Source organism: Suncus etruscus, chromosome 8 (assembly GCF_024139225.1).
Source record: "Suncus etruscus isolate mSunEtr1 chromosome 8, mSunEtr1.pri.cur, whole genome shotgun sequence".
NCBI lineage: Eukaryota > Metazoa > Chordata > Mammalia > Eulipotyphla > Soricidae > Suncus > Suncus etruscus.
Genome location: NC_064855.1, coordinates 48,104,878 through 48,126,986, shown reverse-complemented (window position 1 = coordinate 48,126,986; position 22,109 = coordinate 48,104,878). Strand labels below are relative to the sequence as shown.

The window sequence follows — 22,109 nt, the reverse complement described above, 5'->3', positions numbered from 1 at the left end:
AAAGGGCCTAAATGATTGCCTAAAGTACAAAGGCAAATACATTTTATTTTGGGTCTTTTGGTTGCATAGGAGTTATTCCTGGTTCCTCTAAGGAGTGACCCCAGATTGTGTCAGTGGAACCTTATGTGGTACCAAAGATTCAAAATAGGATTGGTGAAATGCAAGGCAAGAGTCTTAATTAGAGCAAATAAATTTTTAACTGTCCTGTTGAACTATTTTTATCAGTTGATTTGAGTTTCCTACTAACAAGTCAAAAAAGTTGGGGCTGAAGTGATAGCACAGCTGGTAGGGCTATTTGCCTTACATGTGGCTGACATGGCTGACCAAGGTTCCAGCCTGACATTCCATATGGTCCCCTGAACCTGCCAGTAATGATTTCTGAGAGCAGAGCCAGGAGTAATGCCTGAGAGCTGCTGGGTGTGCCCCATCCCCAAAAGTCAAAAAGACATATTATTTCATTAGTAACTCTCAGCTGTTTCTTTGGATTAGCTTTGATATATATAGCATCAAACACTTCTCTAAAAATTAACCCAAATTTCAGTTGTTTCCAGTTTCTCTGGACAATACATTATTCACTAGAAAAATATCAACTTTTGGGGCCGGAGAGATAGCACAGCGGCATTTGCCTAGCAAGCAGCCGATCCAGAACCTAAGGTGGTTGGTTTGAATCCCGGCATCCCATATGGTCCTCCTGTCTGCCAGGAGCTATTTCTGAGCAGATAGCCAGGAGTAACCCCTGAGCATTGCCAGGTGTGGCCCAAAACACCCCCCCCCCCCAAATCAACTTTTTAGCATATAGTTTAGCTACTGATAAATGAGATTTACTAAAAAAAAAAAAAATTAGTTTCGTTGTAAACAAACTTCCTAGAGAGTAATTTTAAATAATACCTAAATATTTAAAAATTATTAAAAAATATTCCCACATTTTTAGGATGTGCATTTTACCCAGTGATTCATTTTTTCTTATTTATATAGGCCTTAAAAATACACAGTAAAGATAACATGCTTACAGAACTGTCTGTATATAACAACTTGAAACTAAGCAGTAGTCAAGCTCTAGTGCTTATCTCAAGAGTGATATGTCTATTCACAACACACATATATATACATATATATATATATATATATATGCATGTATATATTAAGCAAAGTGATCCAAGTGTGAATAAAATTCTTTAGAATATTTTTAAACTAAAGGTCTAAACAATACCAGACTTTACCTAAGATTGAATACAAGCCATAGGAATGAAAAACAACACATATACACAGAAAACACACACACACGAAGCAAGATATTTAAAAAGAAAAAGAGAGGTCGGCAAAGTAGTTCAAATTTAGAGCATGTACTTTGCATGTGTGAATTTCAATTACAGTAGGAAAAAAAATTAAAGACAGTAACAATCAATAGAACATGTCATGACCCAACTATATATTCCACTATCACTCTGGCTCTATCTCTCACAAAGACATACCTGAATCAGTGTTTGTATCTTCAAGAGGTGCTTGAAAAGTATTTGCTCCAAACTGGGCTGATAATTGGGATGCTTGGCCTTTTAGAAGTTTTTCTGCTTGATCAGTTTTTTCATCATTTACAATATAAATGAACTTCCTTTTTTTCTTTTTCAAAGTAGATATTAAACCTGCACTTTTCAAAGCTGCAGAAGTATGTCTGATATTAGCTGGCTGGCTTCCATTATCAACTGATGAACATAAAGATTCCTCTTCCTGTAAGCAAGTAGTATTTATTTCTATTTCTCTTTCAGAACCTTTGTTTTTTTCTTTAAAGTTTGGGTCAGTCACATTGTTTGAAAAAATGCAACTTAAAGTTTCTTCAGCAGATTCTCTTATCCCGAATATAGACTTTTTGATGCCCTCCTGTGGAGTCTCTACAAGAGAAGTTTCATAAATTGTTGGCTTTATCACAGAAATGGAGTCTTCATGAGATGTAAGAGAATACCCTACAGCCCTCTTATTCACCACTGTATCTTCATGTACTATCATTTCTGCTTTTGACATATTTGAAATTTCTGGCAATAAATTTTCTACAGTAATAAAACTTGTACATTCTTTCTCTGTATCTATGAGATCTTTTACTGAATTATTTTGCCCACATGAAAGGAGAGTTAGCTGAGTCTTTTGAGAGTCTGAAGATAATACAGTTTCTTTGGACATTCTGTCACTTCCATTCCCAGAGGTTTTCTGAATTGTTACTTTTGTATCTAAAGGATTATTGTCATTTGGTTCCACTTCAGATACAAATAAATGCTTATTTTTTTCTATTTGTTGTTTAGCTTCTACATATTCACTCATGTTAGTTTCAGCAAAAATATTTTTCCTACTCTTGCCAATTTTCACTTTTTGTACCTTTCTTGTTTTGTACTTTGGGACATATAATGAAAAGCTATCTTCTTCAGAAATATCTGAAATTGTTTCATGCATTTCATCTTTTACAACATCTGGCATTGATTTTTCAAATTGGCCTTTGTAGTTATTTACTTGACCAAATGAATTATTCAGTATTTTCCCCACTCCTGTTGAAATAAAAAATAAAAGCATATTAACGAAATTTGTTAATACAACCAATTAATACTATGTGCATAGTATGCTATCTTTTTTCATAGGAATTATATATCCTCATAATAGCATTCAGAGAATTAAAACTGGTTCAGCTGTTCTGTAAAATAATACAAACATAAAAACTAAAATTTGAGCTTCCATATGACCCAGAAATACTGCTCCTAGGAATATACCATAGGGGCAAACAAAACGTAATGCAGAAAAGACTTCAGTACTCCTATGTACATTATTCACAATAGAGCATTAGAGCATTATTCCACAATAGCCAGAATTTGGAAACAACCCAAGTGCCTGAGAACAATAGATAAAGAAAGCATGATACTTCTACATAATGGAATACTATGCAGCTGCTGGGTAAAATGAAGTCATAAAATTTTCTTATCCAGGGATGGAATATGGAGTGTATTATACTGAGTGAAATATTTTTATAATTTTTATTGTGACCAATGTGAATTACAAGTCTTTCACAGTTCTATTTAAGATACATAGTGACAGTGAATTAGGAAAATTCCCACCACCATTACTGATGTCCCTCCACCATAGTTCCCAGCATGCATCCCATACCTAACCCTTAGTCCCCTGGACTGCAAGTGTAACAGGTCCCTTTTGTGTATAGCTTGTTACAGTTTGTTGGGTCTCCTGATTTTGGGTTGGGAATTTAGATATGACCATTTTTTATTTACATTCAATGATCCTGAGACCCCTTGGCCCCTGATAAAGACCCTATTTTTGAATGCTGATGTTCCTTGCTTTTTTTACTCACCTTGAAGACTCAATCCTGAAGAAAGAAAAGGAAAAGGAATCCCAGCTTGTGCCTATGCTGGTAGATGCCCTGAGACATGGAGACATAAGTGCCCTCTCCCCCAAAGGACAAAGCTAAACTGAGAGGCTCAAGCCCCTCTTGGGATGATGGAACACAGGAGTCATCCACCCAGAGACACAAAAACAGAGGAGCACAGCCATTCTGCTTCTCTCTGAGGCTGCGCTAATACCCTAATCAATGTACACCAGACAACATGAAGAAAATATACTGCACAGGACACTATGGGAAAGCATCGCAAAACACCACCAGACTTAGAGAATGAAGATGACAGATCTGAAGACCCAACAAGTACTGGCCACCTACATAGCCTCTCTGAGAAAGACTTTAGAGAGAAAATTTGGAGGATGTTCAAGGAACTCAAGGAATCCATGAAAAGAACCAAGCAAACCACAGATAAGAATCAAGAGGACATAAAAGTAGAAATAAGAAAACTCCAAACTGAAATTTCAGGGCTAAAAAACTTGGTAGGCAAAATGAAAACCTCACTGGAAAACCTTACCAATAGAGTAACAGCTGCTGAAGACAGTGAATCAGTGAGCTGGAAGATAAGATGCATACACCTCCATACAACAGAACAGGCTGGAAAAGAGCCTAAAAGCAAATTATCAGATGATGGAAAAAGTCCTCAAAGAATGTGAATAGATAAAAATAGAAGTCTGTGACAAATTCAATAGAAACAACATAAGAATCAGTGGAGCTCCAGAGGCCCCAAAAAATCCATGAAAAATCAACAGTCAAGGACATCATTGCAGAAAATTCCCAAAACCAGAGTGCATGCAACCAAATACTACATCTAAAAGAGTACCAGCTAAAAGAGATCCAAAGAAAAACACCACAAGGCACATCATAGTCACAATGACATCCCATAGATAGGGATGTAATACTGAAGGCAGCAAGATCAAAAAGAGAGATTACGTACAAAGGAGCTTCCTTTTTTTTTTTTTAACATTTGAACTATTAATGTTTATGAAACATGAGAAAAACTTGTTTTTGTTATCACTGTTTAAAGAAGCATCCTTAAGGTTTACAGATTTGTCACAAGCAACCCTCAAGGCAAGAAGGCAATGGTGGGAGATAGTGACAAAATGAATGATTTGCCAAGAGTACTTCATCCAACCAGACTCACATTCAGGTTTGAAGGAATGATACACAGCTTTACAGACAAACAACAGCTGATTAACTTTACAGACTCAAAACCAATCTTGAGAGAAGAACTGAAAGGTATAATTTAAGGGAAGGTAGACCCAACAAACACCAAAAACTCACAAAAAGAGGACACTAAGTCTCATAACAATCATCTCTCTCAATGTCAGTGGACTAAATGTACCAGTTAAGAGACAAAAAGTGGCAAAATATATCAAAATATTGAATTCAACATTTAGCTGCCTCCAAGAAACACATCTGAATAGTCAGGGCAAACATCAAAGTCAAGATTAAATTTGTGCAAAGCCAGTAAACCATCAAGGAAAAAACAAGTATTGGTTGGTTTCACCTTAGTGTGAACTATAAAGATATAGAAGTTATGGAAAAAGAACCAAGACAAACAAATGGAAACATGTAGAAGGACTAAGATAATTTGAGGAGAAGAGGGTGGTAAGTAAACAAAATGGAATGCTGGAGCAAAAGTTTTACACATATTACAATAAAAAAAAGACAGGAAGGGGGCCGGAGAGATAGCATGGATGTAGGGCATTTGCCTTGCATGCAGAAGGACAGTGGTTCCAACTAGGGACCACATATGGTCCCCCGAGGCTGCCAGAAGCGATTTCTAAGCTTAGAGCCTGGAGTAACCCCTGAGCGCTGCCAGGTGTGACCCAAAAACCAGAAACCAAAAACCAAAAAAAAAAACAGAACAGGAAAAATAGATTTTCCAATGATTCAAGTGCTGTTTCTCCTTGAGAAATACATTTAATTCAATAAATTAATAAATAAAATAAATTATTCTGATTCAGCAATTGAGAATGAGAAATATTAAGACAGGCATTTTATTGTTATTTATGTTGAATGTTGATATGTATGTTAAACCCATTAGAGGAGATTCTAGCATAACTTTTCTCACTGTATGATTATTTTTCTTTCTTTCTTTTTGGTTTTGGGCTACACCTGGCAGTTCTCAGGGGTCCATATGGGATTTCTGGGGATCAAACCTAAGTCGGTTGTATGCAAGGCAAATGCCCTATCCACTGTACTATATCGCTCTGGCCCATGTACGATCAGTTTCTAATTCTTTAGAAACTATTTCACTTTTGGTTTTGACTTTTTAAAAAAAGATTTTGCCCAGTGACGCTCAGGAAGTCATATGTTGCTGAGAATCAAATCCAGACACTTGTGCAAGGGATGATCTCCAGCCTGTTATAAACCATCTCCTTGGCTCAATGTGTGTAATTTGAAATAAAATGCAATACTTTGCATCAGCAGAAAAATATTTTGCTAGTACTAAGTTCTTTATTCATCTATTAAATTTTGAATAATTAGTTTATTTTGGGGGGTTCTTCTCTAGATAGTACTTTCTTTTAATAATATTTAAACATTTTTTCATGTAGATGAATTTTGCTTTTAATTTCAATAGCTTGATAAAAATAGATCTGGAGAGTATCATGCTGAGTGAAGTTAGTTAGAAGATGAGAGACAGAATGCCTTCTTTCATTAATATGAAAGCTATAAAGAAATATAGTAGATAATAGGGGAATAACAAATGCCCAACACCAACAGAAATAAAGTGTTCTTGAGAAGTGTTCATCAAGTAGGAAGCTGGGAGTGGAGGGCACTGAAACAATGATGGAAGGTAGTAGGTACCCTGTTGAGCAGTATGATACTGGAATACTTTATGTATGAAAAACTATCATTAACAGTTTTGTAAACCATGGTACCTAAAATAAAATAAAATTAAAAAACAGCGATATTTCTCAACTTTTTCCAACTGTGATCCCCTTCTGACAATATTTCCTTCCTATGCATCCTGTCCTACCAGTTAGAGCTACTTAATCTCATGTTGCAGTTCCCTATTTTGTAATTTTCACCTGGGGACCCCTTGAAATATCATGGGGTTCACTGCGAGATAAAGAGTCCTTGGTTCAAAATACTGGTAAGAGTCTCAGCATAGAAGATGATTCAGAGGTAGAGTATATGTAATCCATGAATGTGTGAGGCTTTACGTTTGATAGTAGCATTAACTTATACTGCCAGATAAGACCCCTGATAATAACCAGTGTGATTTCCCAACTATACCATCACAATAAAATAAAACAAAACAGTATTTCAACTAAGCAGAACTTACCATATTAAGTACCAACAATCTTAAACCAAGAGGATCATACTTTTGAAAATAATGAGAAGTTGTTAACAATCATATTGTATTTTAAAGAGTTAAAAACAGTAGTTCAGGGCCAGAGAGGTAACACAGTGAGAGGGCATCTGCTTTGAATGTGGGAGAAACCCAGTTGGATTCCCATCATCCCATATGGTCCCCCAGCCTGCCAGGGGCGATTTCTGAGTGCAGAACCAGGAGTAACCCCTTAGTACTGCTGGCTGTGGCCCAAAAAAACCAATCAATCAAAATCAATCAATCAATAAAGTTTAAAAAAATAAATAAAAATTGTAGTTCAGGGCCGGAGAGATAGCATGGAGGTAAGGCGTTTGCCTTTCATGCAGAAGGTCATCGGTTCAAATCCCGGCGTCCCATATGGCCCCCCGAGCCTGCCAGGAGCGATTTCTGAGCATGAAGCCAGGAGTAACTCCTGAGCGCTGCCGGGTGTGACCCAAAAAAACCAAAAAAAAAAAAAAAAAAATTGTAGTTCAACTAAACAAAAAGTAAAAAAAAAAAACAAAAAAAACAAAAAAACTTACCATGACTTGTAGCCTTTTTTTGATCTTTGTTCTCATTTACTTGCCCAGAAGAGAGAACCTTATCATTTTTCCTCAAACTTTCATCCTGGTTAGAAATATAGCTTTTCAAAACCTGCAAAAGTTTTATTTTTAAACCACTACTATAAAATCGTTCAATATTTAAATATATGCAAGGGAGAACAAAATGTTATAAAAAAAATCACACATAAGAGAGTTAGAGTATCTCAAACATTTAGTTACGTCATTAATTAGGAAAAATTATACAAGATAATATTTCAAGCATTCTAAAGTTATGAGCAATTCTAACAGCATAATCAATCTGTCGACATTACTTACAGCAGCAGCATCACCAGGAAATACAGTTGTATGTGATTCCTCGTTTTTAACTATAAAAGAAATGTAAGTATACTGTATTACATGTCATATACTAAAGTTAATCCAGTTTGTTTGTCAGATATAAAAATATATACTACCAAACTACATATATGAAACAAAATGAGAAACCCAAGCATTGTAATAAGAAAGATTAATCTATACTGTGAATTAAGTATGCTTACTTCCTTAGAACCATGTATATGGTAGCAATAAAGCGCTATTTAGGTAACTTTGAATTTAAGGTAATATGTTCACATTTGAAAATCAAATGAAGCTGTGAGGTTATTATTTAAAAAGCTAAAATTTATAGACTTTTGCATGTATTTAGATAATGGAAAGATCATATATTAAACAGTTGGGTTTTTTTCCTTATTATAGTGTAATTCTCCTGTATCATTTATCTGAGCAAAAGAAAAAGTCAAATTCATGAAAAAGAATAAAAAATGGTAAGATTTTTGCTAGAATAAACTAATTTTTATTGTTAAATTCTTTATTTAAATACCGTGATTACAAATATGCGTGTAGTTGTATGAGAATAAACTAATTAAAAAATTTTGTTGTTGGTGGTGGTGGTTTTTGGGCCACACCCTGTGACACTCAGGGGTTACTCCTGGCTATGTGCTCAGAAATTGCTCCTAGATTGGGGCGCCATATGGGATACCGGGTGATCAAACCACGGTCCTTCCTAGGCTAGCACGGGCAAGGCAGATGCCTTACCGCTTGCACCACCATTCTAGAATAAACTAATTTTTAAAAAATTCTGGCCTGGGGTCTGGAGAGATAGCATGGAGGGATAAAGCATTTGTCTTGCATGCAGAAGGACAGTGGTTCGAATCTTGGCATCCCATATGGTCCCCGAACCTGCCAGGGCCGATTTCTGAGTGTACAGCCAGGAGTAACCTCTGAGCACTGCTGGGTGTGACCCAAAATCCAAAAAAAAAAAATTCTGGCCTTTCACCCATTGCACTCCAGATGTGCTGACCCCTGCAATTTCCCCAAAGGTGGGAAACTCAACTGCATAATTTGTGGTAGTAGGGGACTGCATTAGCGCTCTCCATTAGGGGAAGAAATTCTGGTCATGAATTTATGCTCCACCTTTATACAATTCAGAGGAATACATTTTTAAACAAACTTTATTTATTGATTGGTTGTTGGGCCACACCCAGTGGCACATAGTGGTTACTCCTGGCTCTGCACTCAGAAATCACCCCTGGCAGGCTGGGGGGCCACATGGGTGCTGGGAATCGAACCAGATCCTTCCCAGGTTGGCCGTATGCAAAACAAATGCCCTACTGCTGTGTCCTCAGAGTAATACATTTTTTATGATTATGCAAATATACATATACATATATGTAAATAAAACAAGTTCCACAAAACAAAATTTCTTTTTTGTTTTTTTTTGTTTTTTTTGGGCCACACCTGGCAGTGCTCAGGGGTCACTCCTGGCTGTCTGCTCAGAAATAGCTCCTGGCAGGCATGGGGGACCATATGGGACACCGGGATTCGAACCAACCACCTTAGGTCCTGGATCGGCTCCTGTGCTATCTCTCTGGGCCCAAAACAAAATTTCTAAGTGTAGGATGCCAGATAAAGTACAGAATATTTAACTTTACTTAAATTTCATATAAATAATAATTCTGAGTATAAGTAAATTCCACAGCTATAAATGATTTGCAATTAGAAACACTGATCTAGTCCAACATCTTAGACAAAAATTGTTTTGTTGTTGATGAATACTTTTTCCCTCTATATTAGCAAATCTTTGCATTTCCCATATATAATGTTCACAGTCTTTATAAAAATCATAGAATCAATCAAATCTCAACAACTCACTTTATTTTTGAGGAGGTGGCTTGGGCTGGGGATTTGGTTCATGCTCAACAGTGATGAGTGTTGTTAGGGATCAAATGGGGATCAATCACATGCAAAGCATGTGCCTATTCTATTCGCTCTTGAGTCCTACTAATATATTTTAAGTTGTTTTATAATTAAGTATTTCAAGATCCTAGTAAGGTAGTTTCAGAGAGATAACTCACAGGGTTGAACATATGCTTTATATGCAGAAGTCCAATAGAATACCATTTAAAATACTGGTAATTATCCTAATCTATACTAAATATAATTATTCAGAATTACTGCCATTTATCAGACTACTTTATCCAATACTACCTAACTATTCCTCAAACTTTCTTTTTCACAGATGCACTAGAACAACTTGCTAACATAATCTAATTTTTTTTCTGTACAATACATTTAAAAATTATTACCTATGAGTACAGTAGAACTCAGTGTTGGTGGAGTGGCTAAAGAACTTGACCAAGACATATCAGGATCCACTTCAGCTCCCAGACTTTCAGAAATACGTTTTGGTGTCTGACCCTGGAAATAGAAAAGTTAATTATTTTTTTATAGAAATGCATGAAAAAGGGACTAGAGAAATAGTACAGCAGATAGAGTGCTTGCCTTGCACATGACTGACCCAAGTTCATTTGTTGGCATCCCCATATGATTTCCCAAGTCAGTCAGGAGTAAATCCTGAATGTAGAGCCAGGAGGAGAGTCAGGAGGAGATACTAGGTATGGTCCCAAAATAAGCAAAGCAAACAAACAAAAAAACCAAATGAACTGAAAATAACTGCTTTTTTGAAACCACTGGTATTTAACTAAAACAAAGTTATATTTCTGTGCTACACCAGTAGGTGCGTAGGGTTTACTTTAACTCTGTGTTCTGGGATTGCTCCTGGCTCTGCTTGAGAGACGATATAGGGTCCCTGGACTGAGTCCAAGCTGACCTCGTGCAAGTCAAGTGCTTTACCCACTGTACTATCTACTTAGGGCAGGGGTGGCAAACACGCAGCTCTCGAGCGGCAAGCGGCTCCTGGCCAAAATGAATGTGGCTCTTTGCATCTTATCATTATTTTGTATACTGTGGCTCTTTGCCAAGTTTGGATTTGTTATGCTGCTTCTGAGGAGGGACCTCTGAGGAGAGATCTCCTAGCGTGTGGAGATCTCTCCCGCCCCCAGGCTGCGTCATCCCGTCTCCCATCCCTCGGAAACAACTGCACGGGCCAGCGAGGGGGGGGAACGACCCGTGTGTCACATGGGGGACGACCCGTGTGTCACATGTTGTGTACCATCTTGCCTTTAGTTCTTAGAGTGGAGGACGCAGCACACCCTCACCATCACTGCAGGATTTTTACCCTCACTCAAATTGGCAAAATGCAATATGGGTTTAATATATCATTATTAAAATTATATGCTTTTGTGTGAGTGTTTGTTTTGGCAGGTCACTGCGTGGTGTGGCTCTCTGACTCTCAGTTTAAAATTTTGGCTCTTTGTGTCGATCTTATTCACCACCCCTGACTTAAGGAGTATACTACCATTTTCCATATTCTCACTTATTAAACAATGAAAATGCTTACCTTTATAAGTTTTGGTGTATGAAATAAACTTCCACAAATTACTGAGGGTAAAATAAAAAAAATTACTAAAATTTACTTTCATTAAAATTTAGAATTCTTTAAGAACAAGTCATGTTTCTAAACATACCTGACTTTTCTCTTTGTGGTGTAATATGTGTATACTGAAGGCCAATAGGACTAAAACAAAGCAAAATAAAAACAAATTTCTCAGATCACTGAAAAGATAACAAGGGATTAGAAAGAAACAAATACTAATTTATTTTTTTAATTCAATGATTTCTAAAATATTAATGTCAAGTGTACTATCTTACAATATTTTAATATTACTTATATGAAATATCTCATAAACAAATAACCACTAACTTCATTCAAAATGTCCAATGGAAATCATATGTAAGCATTTACAGGCTTTAGCTGCTTGGAATTGTATATTTCACATATTAAAATTAATGTAAATTTGAAATGTCTTTTTGGGGAGAAAATATGGACATTCCTTGAAAAATTAGGAATTGAGCTTCCATGTGACCCAGCAATTCCTCTCATGGAAATATACTTCAAGGGCTCAAAAGTACAATGCAGAAAGGACATTTGCACTCCTATGTTCATTACAGCCCTATATACAATAGCCATAATATGGAAACAACCCAAATGCCCACAAACAGATGACTTTTAAAGAAACTCTGGTACATATACAAAATGGTATACTACTCAGCTGCAAGAAAAGATAAAGATTAGGGGCCGTAGAGAAAGCACAGTGGTCGGTCGTTTGCCCTGTACTCAGCCGAGCCAGAGTTGATGGTGGTTCAAATTGTGGCATCCCATATGGTCTTCAGTGCTGCCAGGAGCGATTTTTGAGCGCAAAGCCAGGAGTAACCCCTGAGTGCCACTGGGTGTGACTCAGAAACAAAACAAAAAACAAGAAGATTCAGATCATGCAATTTGTTGAATGTGGATGGATCTGTAGAATATCATATTAAGTGAAAGTAAGTAAGAGGGAGAGAACCAACTCAGAATGACCTCTCTCATATGTGAGATATAAAGAAACTTTGTAGGGGACTATCAAATACTCAATGGCAATAGAAAGAAAGTACAGGAGAACTGTTCTTCAATAGGAAACTTGTGTGAAAGTAAGTAAGAGGGAGAGAACCAACTCAGAATGACCTCTCTCATATGTGAGATATAAAGAAACTTTGTAGGGGACTATCAAATACTCAATGGCAATAGAAAGAAAGTACAGGAGAACTGTTCTTCAATAGGAAACTTGTGTGTAGGGCAAGTAAGGAGAGAAAAAGTATCTTAACACAGAGGCAGACTGGTGGTGGGAGGGAAATTAAGGACATTGCTGGAGTGTAGTGAGAATGGTGAAGAGATTGTATTTACAATTTACTCCTTCATCATAAATTTCTTTTTAAGTTTGTAGAGCATGGTGATTCAATAAAAATAAGTAAACTAAAATTATATAAAGTAAATCTAAATAGTATATTTTCTCCAGTCAAGTTAATTTATTTCATCTGTATTGCAAAGGTACTGCTTTGTACTATTAATATTTTTTATTATTTCATAGAAAGTAAATAAAAACTAGTGAATACTTTAAAATAAACAAGGTAGCTGTTTCTAGTAAAAGCAATTGCCATAAAGGAGTCAATCTTCTTTTGTTTGTTTGTTTTGAGGTCACACCCGGCAGTGCTCAGGGGTCACTCCTGGTTCTTACACTCAGAAATCGCTCCTGGCAGGCTCGGGGGACCATATGGGATGCTGGGATTCGAACACCCATCCTGCATGCAAGGCAAAACGCCTTACCTCCAAGCTATCTCTCTGGCCCCTTAAAAGAGTCAATCTTAAAAAAATAACTTAAAAATAAAAGATATCTACCACTCTAACCCAATAAAAATTAAATGTATGTATAGAAAATAAAATTTTCCATTTACATATTTTAGTAGAACAGGTCCTCATACCTTTCACTAAGACAAGTATTTGGAGGTGGACTAATAACTTCATTTGTTCGGTCCATCTTAGCCTTCATAGTGCAATTATTTTTATGTTTATTATCTTTTCCTAAAAAACACACACATACACATACACACACACAATGATTCAATGAGGTATTATATCTCCCAAATGATTTTCATTCTCTAGCATCTTAAAAACAAAATTTATCCTTTACCAAGAAGGAGAATGTATATGAATGTTAGCCTGAAGAGGTTTGAGCTTGTCGATATTTTTCCTAATATGGAACATGAGTCCCCACTCAACAAGCATGTATACATATAATATGCATAAGATTAACTTTAGATCACGACAGAGCTTCAACTTAAAATGCATGTAAGTGCATATAGAGTAGAATATAATATCCCTTCCAATTGGAAGGAACAAGATTTCTAAATTTAAATTCAATTTACCTTTTCAACAGTTTTACTTTCTGTATCCAAAATGTGTCATTTGAAACACTTACTATTACCCTTTAAAAATTGTTTTCAGGGCCCGGAGAGATAGCACAGTGGTGTCTGCCTTGCAAGCAGCCGATCCAGGACCAAAGGTGGTTGGTTCGAATCCCGGTGTCCCATATGGTCCCCCGTGCCTGCCAGGAGCTATTTCTGAGCAGACAGCCAGGAGTAACCCCTGAGCATCACCGGGTGTGGCCCAAAAACCAAAAAAAAAAAAAAAAAAAAATTGTTTTCAAAAAGAGTTGCTTTGAGCCAGACAGATGATACCAGGCCCTGTATATGGTCCCACAAGTAAATGTTAACTGTCACCCTGGAGTACAGAGCCAAAAACAGTCCCTAAGTCCCATCAGGTGTTTCCAAATCTCTCGTCCCAAGAAACTGCTTTAATTGAGTCTATGATTTCTGTTTTAGGAAATTGCTGGGCAAATAAGGTGCATTCTTCTTAGTAAAATAAAGCAAAGGACAAATAAAAAGCTACTCGTAGTATCACAGAAAAAACACTACACTATATTCTCCTCTAAATAAAGACAAAAATAATCATTAATAAGCCAGATATACATGTAACTTAAAGCCACACTTTGGCAAAATATTCAACTTTCTTCTGAGACTTTTAGATATATTAAATGTAACTAAATCTAACCTTAGAAATTTTACCATTTTCCCATTAGCTTTAATTTAAATCCTAGTCAAAAGAAAAAATTACTGAACTTAAAATCCAAACATAACCACACTAAATTCTGAGAAGGATATGGAGCAAGCAGAGCTACTTTTTGGTTACTGATGGAAATGCAAAATGGACAGTCACACTGGAAGACAATTTGCAGCTTCCAACAAGACTACCATATTTTCCGGTGTATAAGACAACTGGGCGTATAAGATGACTCCCTATTTTTCCTGTTAAAATATAGGATTTGGGTTATATTTGCCTTATAAGACTACCTCTTTTTTAAAGCACACCAAATGAAAATTAAAAAAGGTAAGAGAAAAAAAGTAGAATTCTCAAAGGTTAACAATATATGTTTACTAAAGCCAGACTTTGGAGTGCCAACAATCATTTTACATTTGTCATTTGTAGTGAGTGACTGTGATGTTTTAATTGTGATCTACATTGAGAGCAGGGAGAGGGGCTCCGCCAAGAGCAGCTGGCTGGGGTGCAGTGATTAAAAGACAGCTAGAGGGAGACAGAGCACCTCCTCTGTGTTCCATAAAAGCTGAACAGAGGACTGAGCACCAGAAAGCTGTATACCAGCGACAACACCTGGCGGATGGATGGGATGCAGCACTCATTAATTCAGCTCCTCTGTTTGCCCTGAAAGATTAATCAGGACAAGCAGAGGACTGAGTGAGGATGCCTGGCAGCTGAACGGGAAGCGGAGGTAAAAGGGGGGCGGATCACTGGTCCCTGACTCTGGAGTAAATTTCAGCATGCCATATACTGGTGTATAAGACAACCCCAAATTTTAAGAAGCTTTTCATGGGTTAAAGGACATCTTATAAGCCAGAAAATCTGGTAAATACAAGCCTCATAGGATGAAATAATTCTAAACTGAGCAGAAAATTTGAGTCCACACAAAAACATGCACAGAAATATTTATAGCAAATTTGCTCATATTTACTAAAACCCAAAAGAACCCAAAATGTCTTCTAACAGATGAATAGGAAAAAAAATTGTGGGGCCGGAGATAGTATGGAGGTGGGGTGTTTGCCTTGCATGCAGGACAGTGGTTCGAATCCAGGCATCCCATATGATCCCCAGTGCCTGCCAGGAGCGATTTCTTTTTTTGTTTGTTAGTTTTTTCGGGCCACACCCGTTTGATGCTCAGGGGTTACTTCTGGCTAAGCGCTCAGAAATTGCCCCTGGCTTGAGGGAACCATATGGGATGCCAGGGGATCGAACCGTGGTTCTTCCTTGGCTAGTGCTTGCAAGGCAGACATCTTACCTCTAGTACCACCTCGCGAGTCCCGGAAGTGATTTCTGAGTAGAGCCAGGAGTAACCCTGAGCGCTGCCAACTGTGATCCAAAAACCAAAAAAAAAAAAAAAACCCAAAAAAACTTGTGTATCCAAGACCAGAGAAATAGTAGAAAAGTTAAAAAACTTGCCTTGCTTAAAGTCAATCCCAATTTAATCCCTGTTCTCCAGAGCACTGCCAGAATGATCCTTGAGCACAGAGCCAGAAGAATGTTATGAGCTCTGCAGGTACGGTTCAAAACCCATACCAAGGGGCCGGAGAGATAGCATGGAGGTAAGGCATTTGCCTTTCATGCAGGAGGCCATCGGTTCGAATTCTGGGCTCCCATATGGTCCCCCGTGCCTGCCAGGAACAATTTCTGAGCCTGGAGCCAGGAATAACCCCTAAGAACTGCCGGGTGTGACCCAAAAACCACAAGCAAACAAACAAACAAAGACATACCAAAACAAGATCATTCATAGAAAAAGCATTATTCAATTATGGAAGAAAAAAAAAGAGTCAGAGAGATAGCTCAAAGAGTTAAGAGAACTGGCTTTACAGGAGGCTTGAGTTCAATCCCTGGCACTTGAAACACCCAGCAATCTCTGAACACTAAGTCAGGAATAACTCTTAAATACTTCCAAAGTGTGGCCTAAAATTAATGCAAATAGTTTTATGAGGGGATGGATGATAGTACAATGGGTAAGGCTCTCGCCTTGCATGTGGTTGATCTGGGTTCAATTCCTGGCAGCCCAGGTGGTCTAAGCATTGTCAGGAGTGATTCCTGAGTGCAGTGTTGGGCCAGGAGTAACCCCTGAGCTCTGCTGGGCCTGGCCAAAAACCCAAACATACAAATAAAAATTCCCAAAGCATGAGATATATGAAGAAAATTTATATTCCTAAGTGAAACAAGCCAATCATACATACTATATGATATGATGAGGAAGAATTAAAAAATTGATAATGACCAGAAATTCAAGTAGAAAGAATGGTAAACAGGTGAAGCAGTAGATTTTTAGGGCCCTGAAACTTTTCTGGTAATAAAGAATACATAATATTATCTATACATAAACTTAACTGTAATGTAAGACTGTAAGGTAATTATCATTACTAATTTAACTATGAAACAAAACCAATTGGGAAAAAACATTCCAGACAAAACAAAGCCATACCCATACAAAACTTTCCCAAATAATTTGAGAATCTCATAAAAAGTTAAATGATGGCAAGATAACTTAAATTTTTATGCAAAAGGTAGGACTACTAAGAAAAAGAAAAAAAAAAAAAACCCACAATTCTAATGGAACTTTAGCAACATATATTTTTAAGGGCCTGTACTTTGCAGTATTGAGGATGATAATGGAACATTCAGCCAGGGCTGTATTTGGAGGTGCTGAGGGGCCATGAAATACTGTGGACTGAAGTAAGGGCTGTGAGGTACATTCTATGCATAGAAGAAAATTTCTACTTCTTGGCTTCACTGCCTGATTGTAATCTACAATTTTTAGACTTAGATTGCTCATTTGCTCATTGGTCCCTTTCATAAATGTGACACTCCAAACAATCTAAATTACTTGTTATTAACTTTATAATAAAGCCTACATATTCCTTATGTTTTTCTGCCTAGAATACTTACTCTACTACATCTTCAAATTTCTGAATTTCACCCATCCTTTAAGGTTAAATTGAAATGAATCCTTCCTAAATTAACCTTAGTAATACTTATGGCTTTCTATTCATTATACTTTTTAGTACTTTTATATTGGCATGGCATCACATTCAACTGTAGACTATATTTTACATATGCCCTGTTATATCTTCTTCTTCTTCTTCTTTTTTGGTTATTCGGGCCACACCCATTTGATGCTCAGGGGTTACTCCTGGCTAAGTGCTCAGAAATTGCCCCTGGCTTGGGGGGACCATATGGGACGCTGGGGGATCGAACCTTGCAAGGCAGACACCTTACCTCTAGCGCCACCTCGCCGGCCCATATCTTTTTAATAGAGAATAATACTTCAAAGGCATTGCTACTTAAATCAAGTACTGAGTGTATCACCTTTTTTATTTTTTGCTTTTTGGGCCATATGCGGTGATGCTCAGGGGTTACTCCTGGTTATCAGAAATCACTCCTGGCTTGGGGAACCATATGGGACACCAAAGAATCGAAACACGTTCCGTCCTAGGTTAGTGTGTGCAAGGCAAATGCCCTACCGCTTGTGCCACCGCTCCGGCCCCGAGTGTATCACTTTTACTACATGATTCATTTTAAGTGTGTGACACACAGGCTGAGAAAAGCAAAACTTTTGATTTGCAACCAAAAGTCTAATAGACAATATATGGAGAAAAAAAAAACCCTTTGTCTAGTATGCAATAATCTACAGAAATGTAGTTTATCATCAAAACAAATTCTAGGTTTTTTTTAAATAGTTAATTTAGCAAATCTCAGTAGGCACGATATATCAAATGGAGTAAAATGAACATTGTCTTATTTAATGTAAACGCAGGCTTATTTTCAATATGCCCACTTTTCAAATAAGTAAAGGAAGCTCAGAGATCAATATAATTTCTGCTCATTTATCCTAGTCAAACACATCAGATTACATACCTGAGAGTAACCTATATTTATTTGTTTCTTTCAAAGGAGATTGGTAGGGTGGCAGATTCAGGCCTTGCTCCTTGAGTATTAGTGGGGTTGAAGCAAATTGATAAGGTTTCCTTTGTGGTGTTTTAAATAGGCTAGGTTCATAACTGTTGGTTTTATATTCAGATTCCTCTATAGAGAAGGTAACTTCAGAATTATATGGTGGAGCTTCTAACGAAAGTTCTTCAAACCAATTAAGGCTTATTGGTCCCAAATCTGTAAAACAAAAATCTCAACTTAGTTGAAAAAAGCCAGGTGCCAGTAAAGATCAAAATACAGAAATAAATACTGAGGTTCCGACTATGAATAACATTTAATTTTAATGACTTTATTTAAGCCCCATGGTTACAAGTTTGTTTATAAGTTATTTTTTTCAGGTACAAAGTTGTTCATGGTTGAGTTTCAGTCATACAACGTACAATAGCTTTTATCAGTGCACAATTCCGACCATCAATGTCCTCAGTCTCCTTCCATCCTCTGCCTGCCTCTAGCAAACAATTTTTCTATCGCTGCCTGTGGTTTGCCCTATTGTTAACAAAGGGATATCATGCCTATCACTTTAATCTTCTTTCAGCATCAAATTCTTGTCTAGAGTAATTATTTCCAACTTTCATTGTCATAGTGGTCCCTTCTCGGCCCTAATGCATTCCTCCACTATTTGTGACAAACTTTCTGTCATGAACCGGTACTCCTGGTCTTTGTCTCTGGATAATATTATCATACTAATATTTTTATATCCCATAAGAGTGTGATCATTCTATGTCTATCCCTCTCCCTTTGACTTATTCATTATACTTTGCCTATCCATCCATGTATAAGCAAATTTCATGACTTCTTTTTTCCTAATAGCTGAATAGTATTCCATTGTGTAGATGGAATATACCACTATTTCTTAAACCACTCATCTATTCTTAGGCACTTGGGTTGTTTCTAAACTCTGGCTATTGTGAATAGTACTGAAATGAACATAGGAATGCAGAGGAGTTTTCTACACTGTGTTTTAGGATCATATGGTTTATTCCTATGAGTGGTATTGCTGGGTCATAATGAAAGCTCAATTTCTAATTTTTTGAGGAATATCCATTTTCCAAAAAGACTGAACTAATCAACATTCCACCAGCAGTGAAATAGAGTCCCTTTCTCCCCACATCCATACCAGTATTGGTTGTTCTTGTTCTTTGTAATGTGTGCCAGTCTCTGTGGAGTGAAATAGTATCTTATTGTTATTTGATTTGCATTTCCCTGATGATTAATAATGTGGAAAAAAATTTTTTTTTGGTTTTTGGCCCACACCCAGCGGTGCTCAGGGGCTACTCCTGGCCATCTGCTCAGAAATCGTTCCTGGCAGGCATGGGGGACCATATGGGACACTGGGATTCAAACCAACCATCTTAGTTCCTAGATCGGCTGCTTGCAAGGCAAACACCACTGTGCTATCTCTCCAGCCCCGGAAAAAATTTTTTTATGTCTTTTGGCCATCTGTATATCTTTTCTGAGGAAATGTCTGTGCATTTCTTTTCTTGACTCTGGATAACTTTTTTTTTTCCTTTTTGGGGTCACACCTGGCAGTGCTCAGGGGTTACTCCTGGCTCTACACTCAGAAATCGCTCCTGGCAGGCACAGGGGACCATATGGGATTCCGGGATTTGAACCACTATCCTTCTGCATTCAAGGCAAAAGCCCTACCTCCATGCTATCCCTTTGGCCCCTCTGGATAACTTTTTAAACCCTATCAATTATTATCTTATGAATATGAAGTATATGAATATATCTTATGAATATGAAGTATAATTAGCTATAATGCTTTCAATAAGCTGTTAAGATATAATCCATATCAGATAGTATAAGTGGATATGACAGATCAATATACATACTCACAAATAAAATGGTACAAAAGATTCTATGGGGGGAGAGAGGGAAGAGAAGAGGGAGGGAAGGAAAGGGAGAGGTGTTGGGAGGGAGGAAGGGAGAGGGAGAGAGAGAATGAGAACACGTAGGGGTAAGGCATTTGCTTTACACTTGGCCAACCCTGGTTCTATTCTCAACACAATAAGGAGTGATCCCAAAGAACAGAGCCAGGAATAAGCCTTACACAGAAGGGGGTGTCACAAAAATCAGTGTGTGTGTGTGTGTGTGTGTGTGTGTGTGTGTGTGTGGTTTAGTTAAAGTAAACTGACAAAAATTCTACTACAATCTACTAACTTTTAAAAGTCTCAAAGAGACATGATCCCCAATATTCTTTCAAAAGGTTTAGGGCCAGGGTGACAGCACAGTGGTAGGGCGTTTGCCTTGCACACGGCCAACTCAGGATGGACCCAGGTTCGATCCCCAGCATCCCATATGGTCCTTGAGCCTGCCAGGAGCAATTTCTAAGCGCTAAGCCAGGAGTAACCCCTGAGCACTTCAGGATGTGGCCCGAAAACTAAACAAAACAAAAAAAGGTTTATAACATGAAAACTATTTTTATAGCAACACTAAGACATTTACCTGTCTTTTACACAGTGTTGACATTTGCACCAATGGCAAGTTAAGGTTACCTTTGCACAAGGTGCCTTTGCAAAAACAAGCTATATTAGAAACCATTGTCTACTTCATTACAAATACTACATCTGTTGGGGGGGCAGTTTAACTTATTAATGTTCTTAAGTATTAGTAAAAACCAGTTGTATTAAAGCCCAACTGCAGAGTGATATTTTTTCCTTACATATATGTATTTTTGGCTTTTGGGCCACATCTGGCTGTGCTCACTTCTGGCAAGTTCAGGGGACTGACCATATGGGATACCAGTGACTTAATTCTGATGAGCCATGCAAGCTAAGTACCTTACTCACTGTACTCTCTGTCCCCTCTTTGTTTTTTGGTCATATCTGGCAGTGCTCAAGGCTTACTTCTGGCAAGGCTTCGGGACCATACGCTGTATTGGGGGGTGGAACCTGGGTATACTTTGTGCAAAATAAGTGCCTTACCTATTTATGGTACTAGCCCTCATATATTTGGAGACAATAGAAAATAAATAGAAAATGGAAAGTATAAATAAAGCATTTCTGAAGTTCAAGGTCTGAAAGTTCTGCTATTAATTTACTAGTTTGTTTTGTTATTATTCATATTACAAATAAAAGTCATGAAAACCACAAGGCTTGAAAACTTCGGTTATAAAATGACCAATGCTTTTGCTAAATATTTGCTAAAATCCCTGCACTTTAAAAACAATTCTTTGGGCCTGAGAGATAGTACAAAGGTTAAGATGCTTGCTTTACATCCTAATTCCTCTATGCAATCAGGGGTTACTTCATAGCAGAAACACTTTCAAAATACAAACATTCCTATTATGCAAGGAATCAGTTCCCATTATCCACTACGATTATTCCTTATTATCTACTTATTAACTACAGACACACATGGGGAGGGTAAGAGAAAGGTTTCAAAGAGTGTGTGAGTTGAGGGGATCACTGTCAGCAACTTTCAGTGCTGCTGGAATTGCACCCACCAGGAGCATCCACCTACTATCCTCTGACCTGTCTCCCAGACTCTAAGCATTTTTGTAAGTGGATTTATCAGATCATAGTTTGCAGAGATAACAATCAAGCATGAAATTCGGGTTCTTTCCTCCAAGTATGCCTATTCATCCTGAAAACATTTGCTCCGTTTTTTAATTTATCAACTTATAAAAAACTGGTAGATACCTGCTTGGTTGCATCGCGTCTGAAACAGTTCCCAAAAAGCCGGCCTCTCTTTGCATTCTATGGGCATTTTCATCTATAATATCACTCCAACACTGAGTGAGTCTGAAACAGAAAACAAGCCAACAAAATACACTTCAGAGGGATGCAGCTCAGTTCTCAACTTCAGTGACTGAGGTAAAAGCAGAAGCGTGTAAGACATGTCTGAAGTTACATTGTTTATAAACCCTTTTCCCATCCTTGGGATTAAGTAACTGAGTTTACGGTGATGTTGGGAACATTTTGCCCTGATGCTGTCCAATACGGCAGCTACAAAAAGACACCGAACATTTGCAATGTGGCCAGAACGAAT

At 37.5% G+C, this 22,109-nt stretch overlaps 1 protein-coding gene across 1 annotated transcript in view; it reads right to left on the bottom strand.

Annotated features, from left to right (window-relative positions):
* The window catches only part of BRCA2 (BRCA2 DNA repair associated), a gene marked incomplete at its 3' end in the record, with an annotated part of 65,447 nt that extends 43,620 nt beyond the window's left edge, over positions 1-21,827 (bottom strand). The window contains 9 exon segments of the mRNA XM_049778464.1: positions 1,473-2,531; positions 7,247-7,358; positions 7,583-7,632; positions 9,889-10,000; positions 11,043-11,083; positions 11,170-11,219; positions 12,998-13,097; positions 18,042-18,293; positions 21,761-21,827. Of these exon segments, the coding sequence (XP_049634421.1) occupies positions 1,473-2,531; positions 7,247-7,358; positions 7,583-7,632; positions 9,889-10,000; positions 11,043-11,083; positions 11,170-11,219; positions 12,998-13,097; positions 18,042-18,293; positions 21,761-21,827 (1,843 nt within the window).
* Between the last annotated feature and the right edge of the window lie 282 nt (positions 21,828-22,109).